The sequence below is a fragment of the Pogoniulus pusillus genome, chromosome Z (genome assembly GCF_015220805.1).
Source record: "Pogoniulus pusillus isolate bPogPus1 chromosome Z, bPogPus1.pri, whole genome shotgun sequence".
NCBI classification, from domain to species: Eukaryota; Metazoa; Chordata; class Aves; order Piciformes; family Lybiidae; genus Pogoniulus; species Pogoniulus pusillus.
Window position 1 is genome coordinate 10,731,163 of NC_087309.1, and position 13,074 is coordinate 10,744,236.

Consider the following 13,074-nt stretch of genomic DNA (forward strand, 5'->3'; position numbering starts at 1 on the left):
CCAGCCTATATCTCCCCCGCCACAACTTGAGACTGTATCTCCTTATTCTGGGACTCTGTATGTTGCATTCTATGTTACCAGTGTTCTGTAAGGACTCTGAAGTTCTTGTAAGGGAAATGGACATAAAATAATCAATCTCCTGAGTGTTTTTAGTCCTTACCTTAGTAACATTTGCCAAATCATTGCTCATTTGGCAGAGCTGCTCGTAGAGGTGGTGTAAACGTTTGTTGCATTTTAGTAAGTTTTCAATGAAGTGTGTTGCGGATTTAAAAATCCAAGTACCTCTGATGCCCACCCCAGGTCTGACAGTGTGCTTGTGGCCGTTTGAGCTGATCCTCTAGCTCAAACATAGGGGAGAGATGAACATTCCAGGGGTAGGCCACATAAATGGCAACAATAGATAATATAATTTCATTGGAGCATCAAGAGCTTAATGTCTAGAAGCACAGCTTGTTCTTCCCCTTCTCCCGCTGGCTTCTGCTGCTGCAGCTTCGCCTATCTTCCCCGGCTGCTGTTTTGGCTACTGCTGCTTCTGCTGCTTCGCCGCCGCTTGATCCCTCCCCATCTCCCTTAAGGTTATTGTATTGTTTTCTTTTTTTTCCTTCCTTCCTTCTCTAGTTATTATTTCTCTTTACATTGTTATACTATAAGAAAATACAATTTCATCTTTCCCTGACTTTCAAAAAAAGAGGGGGGGGTTTGTGTTGTGAATTTTCTTCCCAGGGGAGGGATCAGCCCAAACCCGGGACAGTGCTTGAAGTAAATGTTGTGCTTTCTTTCTGAAGTCCTGCACTTCTATAGAGTTGGTTAATCTCATACCTTCTGGCTCTGGCACAGGTCACAGGGTTGTTCCACGATCCAAGCATCGGCAATGCAATTCACATCGTTCTGGTCCGACTCATCCTCTTTGAGGAGGAGGAGGTAAGGTTTTGTTTTCACCAAAATATCATGTATAGAACTTGGGAATTCAGAGCATTGAGCCAAGACTATGGAGAGTGTTTGTTTGCTTAAAAGAACACGTTCATTTTAATATTCCATTAGTTTTTGTCATGTTTGTCTCTAGAATAAATGCTGCAAAATATTTAGCTGATGTTTTCAGGTATTTCTGCATAAAACAGCCAAGGAAATTGTAGTTCAAACAGGACAGTTAGGAATGCTGAAAAGGAGTCTCCCCAGTGTCAAATGCATGGGATGCCAAGAAAGACTAGATGAGAAACAGAAATTAGTCATTGCTCAGCATCTAATTCATAGAATCAGTCAGGGTTGTAAGGGACCACAAGGATCATCTAGTTCCAACCCCTCTGCCATGGGCAGGGACACCCCACCCTCGATCAGGCTGCCCACAGCCTCATCCAGCCTGGTCTTAAACACCTCCAGGGATGGGGCCTCAACCACCTCCCTGGGCAACCCATTCCAGGCTCTGACCACTCTCATGCTGAACAACTTCCTCCGCATGTCCACTCTGAACCAACCCATCTCCAGCTTCACTCCATTCCCCCTAGTCCTATCACTCCCTGACATCCTGAAAAGTCCCTCCCCAGCTTTTTTGTAGGCCCCTTTCAGATACTGAAAAGCCACAATAAGGTCACCTTGGAGCCTTCTCTTCTTCATACTGAACAGCACCAACTCTTTCACTCTGCCCTCATAGCAGAGCTGCTCCAGCCCTCTGGTCATCCTTGTGGCCCTTCTCTGGACAAGCTCCAGCATGTCCACATCCTTCTTGTAGTGGGAGCTCCAAAACTGGATGCAATACTCCAGGTGGGGTCTCACCAGAGCAGAGCAGAGGGGGAGAATCACCTCCCTCGATGTGCTGGCCACACTTCTGCTGATGCAGCCTGGGATCTGGTTGGCTATCTCGGCTGCAAGTGCATGCTGCTGCAGTGGCTAGTATTACTTGAAATGTATTGTAAAGTGTAATGCTAGAGTATTTGCAGGTCTCTGGAGAAGTAAATCTGTTACTGTGCAGCTCAAACACACATTTTGATTTTTAGATATCTTTCAAAACAAAGAAATGGGGTCTAATTAGATGCCGATTTCTGTCAACTAGCTGTACATGGATAGTTTCCAGTGCCTCTCATACACCAGTAGGTTGCTGAACGTTTCAGTGTGTGCTGATTGTCATCATTTTGTGGTTATTTTTAAAATGCTGTATATAACATAGCTTGCTCTGACTGCAGGAGTACGTCAAGAGGGTTTCTTCCATGCCTTTGATTTATGAACACACACTGGACGTACTCAGTGCTGTAGAAGGCAGTGAACTCAGCCACTGGGCCAGGCTGTGTCTTCTGAAATAATTATTGGGATAGAGCATAGGGAATGCACAGGCCAAACACTGTAGTTCACCTCTTTATGGGGTAATCAGGACCTGAATTCCAAGGTGTCCTCCAGTTAAATTTACTTGCTACATTTCTATGTCTCTTTTAAATCCTGTTCTGTTGAGTATTGCAACAACGGAAGCAGAAGTGTCTTTAAACAAAGTCTGTAAAAGTCTTCTTTAAAGAAGTCTTTAAAAATATGACTTGAAATTACTTTCTGATAGCAATGTTATTTAGATGCTTTGTAAAAAAAAAAGCACATATTCAGTAGAGTAAACTGAGACAAGATACAGCAAATGCCAGAGACTGGAAATGAGAAAATACATTTTAATTTTATTAATTTTTTTTACATGTGTTGTATTTTAGAAGACATTTTAGCAAATGGCCTTCATACTATATAGTAAGAAGATGAGGAATGAACACCTATGTCTGCATTGTTTGGTTTTGGAATTGAAAAATGTTGTGAAAGAAATGCAGCCTTAGGAGCAGAATTGTTCACTGAACATGACCCTGTTCGCATAACGCTGAGTGACAAACTTGAGCATGAAGTGCCAGCTCTGTTAATCTTTACTTTCTCTATAGGGGAAGGAAAGAGAATGTGAAATGTTTGTTTGGAATTTTCAGCTCAGTGTTGTGTCTTGCAGATTTCAGTTAGCAAAGCATGTGTGCGTTTCCACATTTAATTTTTCCTTTAGCTGAGCCAATTACAGAAATGTCAACGTTTTGACTTAATATGTTAGACAAATAAATGGCATTGCCCCTGCTGATGATTGTAGCTTTAGGCAAAAGCATATTCAGTTTGATTTCAGAAATTACCCAGCTTCATAGCTGGCATCACAGACAAGTTATTGTAGTGTGGTCTTTAGAGTAATATTTTCCTTCATTTCCCATTAGCAAGGCTTGAAGATAGTTCACCATGCTGATAAGACACTAGCCAGCTTCTGCAAATGGCAGAAGAGTGTCAATCCCAAGAGTGACGTCAACCCTACACACCACGATGTGGCTGTCCTTCTAACCAGGTATGACAGCAGCTCAGCAGCTGTGACCGGCTCTTGTTTAGCTGTGTTTTTGTGGTGAGAGTATATTTTCCTGTAGGCTCATGCCATCATTTAGTTCACTCTGCACAGAACCCACTGAAGTGGTCTGATGAAGATATGTTGTTACTGAAACCCAGGGTGTATAGGGTTTACACTCCAGGGGCAGTAATCCTGAGCCTGACCCTAGGTGGTCTTGACCCCTCCCCAGGGGTGGGTCTGAACACCAGCAGGTGATGGTTAGCCCACTCCCCATTCCTGTCTAAAGACCCATAAAAGCAGGGGGACTTCTGTTTCTCACTCTCTGCTCCCTGCATATCATCATCACCATCCTGTTCCTCTTTGTTTCACCACCGGGCCATCACCCACGAGGCAAATAAAGCCATCACCATCAAACTCAGGTTGTATTTATACCATTTGTGGTTGCTTTTCCCTTCCCTATACCCTTTGTATATTCCCTACCTCAGATACCCTTTAAAGTTATTGTTAAACTTTTCTTTTTAACTTCCAAATCGAGTGAGATTCATTTACTTGGGTGTGCTTACTTTTCTCTCTCTCTCCATCTAATCCCTTTCTTTTGGGAAAGGAGGGGGAAGAGGGAAGGGCACTCTTTAAAAATTGTTATTGATTCTATCAAATTTACTTCAGTCTCTGGAAATTTAAACTATAACCGAGACACAGGGTTAATGCAAAAATATCTTACTATGAGTGTGCCTGACATACAGGCAGGGAAGATTAGCTATATGGTAAAAACAAGTGGCTGAAGTCAGACCTGCTGTACCTTTTAAAGGAGTTGGTTTTAATTTGTTTTCAAAGTGCATACACGACTTCATGTGTGCATGTGGGTGTTTTATTAGAGATCTGTCTAGGCCAGGAAATTGAGAACTGTATGAGAGGTAGCAGTATGAGAGGTTACAGTGCTGAGGTCTTTTTTTGTACTTGATCATATCTCATTTTGCACTCAGTCACTTATTTGTTCTTCTTTGAGGCAATATACTGAAACAACATAGCATGTAGATAAACTCCATAGTGACACATCCTAGAATAGTATGCAAGTGCTGCTGGAGTGCAAGAGTATTTTGGGAACACTATGCCATTTATTTTTAAGTTCTGAATAGTATTATTTTAAAATATTATCTCCTTATTTAAGGAGACAGAATATTTTAATATTTTATGTGTGATCAAGGGACTCACAGAAAACTTAAAGGTGATGTCTGGGGTTACACAGGGAGTTTTGTCAATGGGTGTGATGCAGAGCTTCTGCAGGTCCATAAAAAGGAATCCAATCTACACATAGCTGAGAGAAAAGATTGCGTTTGAAGTCTGCAAAAATAACAGTCCTGTGTTAAATTCTGTCAGGCAAAATCAATAAACAATGTCGTAAAACCCCCTCAAATGGTGCAGCAGTGTCAATAAATCTTTAAGAATGAGAAGAAGAAGTCCCACAGTGGTGTATGGTTTACCTCTCCAAATAAACAGAGTTCAGGCAGGTCATTTGAGTGAAGCTGACTTTCAGTGTGTTTAATAAAGCTGTCAGAGGTGGACATTCTCAGACTTTCTTATGAGAGTTGGCAATTAACACATGTACTTAGGTACTACAGCAACGTAAGTATTGGCTACCAATTACAGCAGTAAAGTATGATAGTGTCAGAACAAGTGCATGTCACACAGAATCAACTGGTTGGAAGAGACACTAAGGTCATCAAATCCAACCATAACCTAATATCTCTTGGTGCACAACTCTGAGACTATGCCCCTAAGCTCCTCATCCAAACATCTCCACCACCTCCTTGAGTGGCCTGTTCCCATGCCTAATGACCTTTTTGGTGAAGAAATGTTGCTGCTGTTTATATGTTTGTACAACTTTGACTCTGTGCTTTGCTTTAAATGAAAATCAGTGCTGCTTCAATTTTAAGATGAAGACTTAGCACAGTGTGGCACTCTACAGTTAATGTTAAGCTCTTTCAAAGGCACATCTCTTTTGTCATTCTAGAAAGGACATCTGTGCTGGCATGAATCGTCCATGCGAAACCTTAGGTTTGTCTCATCTGTCAGGCATGTGTCAGCCTCACAGAAGCTGTAACATCAATGAAGATTCTGGCCTCCCGCTGGCTTTCACTATTGCTCATGAACTTGGACACAGGTACAGTTGAAAGCAAAGAGAGGGCCTAGCTAAGTTTAATCTGTTCTTTATACACTCATACTCCGATTACCAGACAGAAACAAAACAAGGATTGAGTTAATGTTGCTATTATTAAAATCAAATCTCTGGGCTTTTTTCAAAGCAAAGTACCAAGGAGGAGATTGTTAAGCCTTTGACCTTTGCTGATATTTACAAGTATTAAGTTCTCCCATTCTAGCAGAGCCTGCTAGGAAAGCATATCAGGCTGAAATAATTAAGCTACAAAGAAGAATCACTTAGCTATGCTGTTTTCCAAACATACGCTGAATTGCTATGCCATTGCTTTACAAGACCTCCAGATCAGTCCAAATCATTTGCACAAAACATGGCTGTTTCATTTAAATATTGCAGATTAGCTGGAAATACTTTTAATTCAAGCAATCAAACCTGGCAGAAATATCAAGTCTTTGGTCTTTCTGGTAAGCAAACAAAGCTACTTTTGGGTGCTCATTAGTAACTGATATTGCCTGTATATGATTGCTATTATGGACACAGAAGTCAGCTCAAGTTCCTGGCCATTTAGTTTTGGAGATGTCTGTTGCGGAGTGGGTTTCTCTATGCCTCCCTTATTAGGGGAGGTGGGAAATTAATTTGAGGCAGTATTCATGTTTTGTAAAAAATAATTATTAAAATTAATATTTACAAACTCTTAGGATATGTAACCCCAAGCAGCGCTATAGGCTGGGGACTGAGTGGCTGGAGAGCAGCCAGGAGGAAAGGGACCTGGGGGTACTGGTAGTAAGCTGAAGATGAGGCAGCAGTGTGCCCAGGTGGCCAAGAGAGCCAATGGCATCCTGGCCTGCATCAGGAACAGTGTGGCCAGTAGGACAAGGGAGGTTATTCTTCCCCTGTACTCAGCACTGGTCAGGCCACACCTTGAGTGCTGTGTCCAGTTCTGGGCCCCTCAATTCAAGAAAGATGTTGAGGTGCTGGAACGTGTCCAGAGAAGGTCGACAAAGCTGGTGAGGGGTCTGGAACACAAAGCCTGTGAGGAGAGGCTGAGGGAGCTGGGGGTGTGCAGCCTGGAGAAGAGGAGGCTCAGGGGTGATCTTATTACTGTCTACAACTACCTGAAGGGACATTGTAGCCAGGTGGGGGTTGGCCTCTTCTCCCAGGCAACCAGCAACAGAACAAGGGGACACAGTCTCAAGTTGTGCTGGGGGAAGTATAGGCTGGATGTTAGGAGGAAGTTCTTCACAGAGAGAGTGATTGGCATGGGAATGGTCTGCCCAGGGAGGTGGTGGAGGCACCGTCCCTGGAGGTGTTCAAGAAAAGCCTGGATGAGGCACTTAGTGCCATGGTCTAGTTGAGTGGCTAGGGCTGGGTGCTAGGTTGGACTGGCTGATCTTGGAGGTCTCTTCCAACCTGATTGATTCTATGATTCTATGACATATATATATATACAGGGATTTGGTTAAATAATTGTTAAATTATCAACTATAGACAAAGAGAGATTTCCCTCAGGCTTAATGCCGCTTATGAACTATGCTGTCTGCCTAGCTCTAAGGCAGAGGTAACTTATCACAGTATCATCAGGGTTGGAAGAGACCTCACAGATCATCAAGTCCAACCCTTTACCACAGAGCTCAAGGCTAGACCATGGCACCAAGTGCCACGTCCAATCCTGCCTTGAACAGCCCCAGGGACGGCGACTCCACCACCTCCCCGGGCAGCCCATTCCAGTGTCCAATGACTCTCTCAGTGAAGAACTTTCTCCTCACCTCCAGCCTAAATTTCCCCTGGCGTAGCTTGAGGCTGTGTCCTCTCGTTCTGGTGCTGGCCACCTGAGAGAAGAGAGCAACCTCCTCCTGGCCACAACCACCCCTCAGGTAGTTGTAGACAACAATAAGGTCACTCCTGAGCCTCCTCTTCTCCAGGCTAAACAATCCCAGCTCCCTCAGCCTCTCCTCGTAGGGCTGTGCTCAAGGCCTCTCCCCAGCCTCGTTGCCTTTCTCTGGACACGCTCAAGCATCTCAATGTCCCTCCTAAACTGGGGGACCCAGAACTGGACACAGGACTCAAGGTGTGGTCTAAGCAGTGCAGAGTACAGGGGCAGAATGACCTCCCTGCTCCTGCTGACCACACCATTCCTGATGCAGGCCAGGATGCCACTGGCTCTCTTGGCCACCTGGGCACACTGCTGGCTCATGTTCAGGCAGGTATCAATCAGCACCCCACAGATCCCTCTCTGTCTGGCTGCTCTCCAGGCACTCCGACCCCAGCCTGTATCTCTGCATGGGGTTGTTGTGGCCAAAGTGCAGCACCAGCACTTGGAGCTATTGAACCCCATCCCATTGGACTCTGCCCATCTGTCCAGGCGGTCAAGGTCCCGCTGCAGAGCCCTTCTGCCTTCCAACTCAGCCACATCTGCCCCCAGCTTGGTGTCATCTGCAAACTTGCTGATGTCTGACTCCATGCCCTCATCCAGATCATCTATGAAGATGTTAAAGAGGATGGGGCCCAGCACTGATCCCTGAGGGACACCACTAGTGGCAGCCGCCAGCTGGATGTGGCACCATTCACCACCACTCTCTGGGTCTGGCCCTCCAGCCAGTTCCTAACCCAGCACAGAGTGTTGCCATCCAAGCCATGGGCTGACAGCTTAGCCAGCAGTTTGCTGTGGGGGACAGTGTCAAAGGCCTTGCTGAAGTCCAGATAGACCACATCCATAGGCCTTAGGAATCAAAGCTTACTTAGATGTGTTGCCCTTAGTTATTAATTACCCTCACGGGGTTGTGTCACAGCCAGTGCCCAGTGTCTGAACCTCTGTAGGGCTGGAATCTTCCCGGCTTGCAAGGAAATGATAAATCTTCCCAGTCTCTGGGGTAAACAGGTTTTCTCTAACCTTCTCTCCTGGTGTGAGGTGGTCTCTGCCTCGCCGCTGCTGGTTTTCTGGATGCTGCATGTCCAGGGATGATCAGCTGGCAGGATTCCAGGAACAGGAGGATTTGTCTGCGCAGCTTCTGGCACTGTCCTTTCACAGCTAGCAGGCTGTGTTTGTGGGTTTGCAGACAATATAGAAGGTCTGCTGCCCTGGTCCTTCTTACCAGGCTAAAGCTGGGAGCCTGTGCTCTGTAGATAAATGCTAGATAGGTGGCCAGGATGCACGGCTGGCTCTAGGCTTAGGGGGCCATTGGCTCCCCACATATGTATCAGGTGCAGGCTTGGATGTGCTCTGCTTCTAAAGGTTCACAGACAGGTTAACTGCAAACTGTAATCAATGCATGAGGTCTAAGCCTCAGTGAGCATCGGAGCAGTGCTTTGGCTTCCGAGCATGTGGGTGTGAGCGGCTGAGAGCTTCGGGTGCGGGTCTGAGCTGCAATGTGGATCAGAGCTGAGCTGTGCTGCAGGCAGGGTCAGAGAGCTGAGTCTGAACAGATCTGACCAGAGCTGAGTCTGAGCAGGTGAGTCTGAACACTCTGAACATGTGGTGCTCCTTTGCACCCCTCCTTATGGACTCTGGGCCAAGATTTGTGGCCTTTTTGGCCATCCAAAGTGACCAATCAGGCTGGCAGTAAGCCAAACTTTACCTTAATAGGTAAGAGCAGTTTGCCTGGACCCTCCCAAATATGGGGATCACCTGGGCAGATGCCAGGGGTACACAAGTTGGGTGTGTGTGTGTGTGTTACACAACCTGTTTACTACCATGGATCCTGGCAGAAAAATATGTCCAGGCATGCAGAGGCATAGGGAGGCCTCTGTTTTTGGGTCTGAGCCCCTCCACCGCAATGTGTAAGCTATTTTATGATTGGGTATTTTCACTTGAACTTCTGAGTCTCAGTATTTCTCCAGTTTGGCTGCAACCCTTGCAGTTTTCAGCTGGCCCATGTTCCTCGGTGTATTGGAAATCAATAATCATTTGTGAATTATGAATATTAGTGTATGTATGAATGTTATTTTAAATTAATATTCAAAATTCGGGAAAATTCCCTGAGCTTCTTTGGATTTTCTGTCGACAGGAAGCCATTGCACAGAATTAAAGAGTTTGAACAATCAGAACTTGGAAAATAGGAGCACGAGAGCAGGAAAAGTTCTGACTGTGCTTGTGGAGTCTTGGCATTCACTCCAGCATATGTACTCACGACGCTTTCGGTCCCTGAGTGAGTTGCCTGTATCAAAGATGCTTTCAAAGTCATGATAATGATCCCAGGGTAAAATACAAAATAGTCCTGGCAGAGGAAGGAGATTCTGCTGAGCAGCTAAACTGGCAGGTGTGAGCTGCATACACGTGGCTACCTTTAACAAGCCACAAATGATGAGAGGCAGGAAAGCTCTGTGCAGACAGGCTGAATGCAGACAGGCAGTTTTCTAAATCACCTCCCTTTAAATATTTCATTTTGAAAATCAAACTGGCCAACAGGCACTAGCACCGTTGTTCTGGCCAGTGAGTTCAGAGCTTTGTGCCTCATTTGACCATGCAGGCATGTGGAGGGCAGCACAAGACACCTGACACATGATGGCTAAGCCCCTTAGCCCTCAAAGCGTTGCTGGGACCAAACCCTTATTGTTTGCTCATCTAACTCCACTCCCAGATCCCACAACAGAAGGAGGAGAGCAAGGTTTAAGCCATCCTGGCAGGATTAATGCCCTACCAGAACACTTGGCTAGCTGTATCTACAATGACATTACTTTCATCACGTACTCAACCACCACTCAGGATGAAGTTTGTATTTTCTAATGGGATGTAATAAAACAACAACAATATCAGTGATAAACTGATTAAAAGATTAAGTATTGATCCTATCACTCATTAATTGGCCTTTCTTTGTTCAGGCTCTCAGTTGCCAGAAAATAAATAGTAAAATAGTGCTGAAATCGTTACATTTGAGTCTGGGTGCTTTGGGTTTAGTTACTTTGTTCCCACAACCTCTTGCTAATTGTAGTGCTTTTCTCATTAAGACTAGTATTAGAAGACCTTCTTCCCTTTAGAGCTGTCTGTGACCTTCTCCTGGTCTAGCATGGGTGACTGTAATTCTCTGTCCTTTGAATGCTGTGGGACAGAGTACTACAGAGCCTTACCTGTAAGAATTGTTTTCCAAGAGAGAAAATTGCATACTGCAGGGTTTGTTGTTAGCATGAAACCTTAAGAGTATATTTTCATGATGATATGATAACAGAGCCATTAATCAGCTAAATCTCATCCTAAGCTTTTGATGTTTATGACTTCCACAAGTTGATGAATAAAGAAATCCTTTAGTAAGTCAAATAAGTTGGAGAGAACCATGTTGGGACAACCTGATGCGGAAATGTCTTTGTGAGGCATAGTTTAAGAAAGATTAGGTGGAAGGACTGGGGATAGGAGGCTAATACACCGAATTAGTTTAGTAATTTGAACAATGACATCTCAACCTCAAAAGAGATATCAAAGGAAAAATGCAATAGAGATGTGATTATAAGGATGGAAGGAAGCCTAATCTTAGTTAAAAGAGTACAAGTCTGAAATAGCTGGGGTCAAAGAGCTTTGAAACTCTTAGGTTTAGCAGCTTCAATATAACTGAAGCTGTCTGCCCAACTGTGCAGTAGTATTTTGACTTCCCTTAAAAACACTCCTCCATATAATCTCTGGCAATCTGGTTTGTGCTGGACAATATTGCTGTATATAACAGACATGTAGGACAGCCTGCTGGAATGTAGATTTTTCTGTGGACTTTGGGTCAGATTGTTGGTTTGTTGGTTTTTTTTTAAAGCCAGAGGTATCTACAGCCTGCCAGGGAAAGAAGCAACCTTAATGTGTTTACAAGCACTGTCGGGGACTCATAGATAGGTGTTGTGGTACAATCAAACATTTGGAATAACTAGATGATGTTTTTTTGTCTGCAGTTTTGGTATCCAGCACGATGGAAAAGAGAACGACTGTGAGCCTGTTGGAAAGCGCCCATATATTATGTCTCGACAGCTGCAGTATGATCCCACTCCACTCACCTGGTCTCAGTGCAGCAAGGAATACATCACACGTTTTCTGGAGTGAGTGTTCAGAATGTAGCATTTCCTTGAAATGAGACATTTGTGTGGAGTTTAAAGTAAATCCTGTGTTAATACATTACTAGGTGTAGGGTTTTGTAGTATGAGTCAATTTCTGTGGAGGGCATACCCCAGGCTTATTGCTTACTTAGTATTTGGTGAAAAAACTCCTTTATAGTCTTAGTTTCTGGCAGTAAAGCAGTAAATTGTCATACCAGCACAGGTTTGATGCATCCTACAGTATTTGTAATTACCAGGAAGAGAGAAGTCTGTCCATCCAGGACTGATGTGACATTATAAACTTTGTCTTGGGTCACCATGACACGTACTTCACTTCACCAACTTGTGCAAATTCATTATGTTCTTTTTATGAGCAGAAATAGAATATTGCTTTGAGCAGAGCCTCTTGCATGCTACGTAGTCATTCTGCAAACCTTAATGACCTCATAATATTTCCAATTTAAGAAGCTGTATATTGCCTTTGTAACCCTCCCCAGCTAGAGAGAGTTGTTTGTTACCAGCATTTCTGCATGTCATAGCTGGAATCTGAAAGTACTATTTCCAAAGGCCATATAAAAGAAGGATTAGATTACCATTAAGAATTAGAATTAGATAAGATAAACATGTGATTGCATGCTCTTTTTTGATATGTAATTTTCGTATTTTAGCCGTGGGTGGGGATTCTGTCTGGATGATATCCCTCAAAAAGAAGTTTCAAAGTCTCCCATCATTGCTCCTGGAGTGATTTATGATGTGCATCACCAGTGCCAGCTTCAGTATGGTTCCAATGCTACTTTCTGTGAAGATGTTGATGTAAGTGCTGTCTGTTTTCCTTCGTTCTCCTAATGAGAATGTTAGCTGTGCAGCAAGTGCAGACAGTTGCTGGCTGCACATGCAACATGTTTAGGGTCTCATAGACTAATGTGCCATGCAGGTATTCCACAGCACTGTTTTAATTCCAGTCTGCAGACTCTAGAAGTGGCTTGCACTGTGTGCGCCATGTATTTTGCACGACCCTTTTTGTGTCTGACCCCATATCTGTTATTAAATTTCTGTGCTTCAGCAGTGTAGTCAGTTTCATTTTAAACTTGTAGTTCTGATCTTAGGTAAATGGTCAATGCAGATTAAATCCCATTTCAGAACTCAAAATGTTTCAGCCATATGGCTTTTGACTGGCCAAATCATTCTGGGGACAAATCTTCAAGGAAGAGTTTCTTGAAGAAGCCAGGATTGTGCTCTTTTGTTCCATGTCCTAATATTTCACAGTCTTGGCAGTCCAACTATAGGAAATTTCAGTCTGTGTACCTTGAAGAATCTTTGATTTTCCACAGAACATGAGATTTTTGTGAGGAAATAGGTAATTTACAAAGTACCCTAGGGGTTTGCCTTACAGCACAGCAAAACAGTGCTCTGTGGAGATTGAAGGAAGCAGTGTAGCCACAGCAGCACAACCCTCTACAGGAGCTAGAAACCACTGCAGAGGAAGAGGTTGTTATCTACAGTGCAGTTGTATGGTATTTTAGCCATACCTAGTATGCTCAGAGCTATTTGGCTTCATGCAGTATTTTTCTACACAGAAAGT

General features: G+C 44.0%; 1 protein-coding gene across 1 annotated transcript in view; it reads left to right on the forward strand.

Moving 5' to 3' along the window:
* Nucleotides 1-13,074, forward strand: part of ADAMTS12 (ADAM metallopeptidase with thrombospondin type 1 motif 12) — a 257,252-nt gene that overhangs the window by 142,252 nt on the left and 101,926 nt on the right. Inside the window, exons 5-9 of the mRNA XM_064176516.1 lie at nucleotides 838-921; nucleotides 3,210-3,334; nucleotides 5,343-5,492; nucleotides 11,352-11,495; nucleotides 12,161-12,305. Coding sequence (XP_064032586.1) covers nucleotides 838-921; nucleotides 3,210-3,334; nucleotides 5,343-5,492; nucleotides 11,352-11,495; nucleotides 12,161-12,305 — 648 coding nt within the window. The remainder of the gene's footprint in view (nucleotides 1-837; nucleotides 922-3,209; nucleotides 3,335-5,342; nucleotides 5,493-11,351; nucleotides 11,496-12,160; nucleotides 12,306-13,074) is intronic.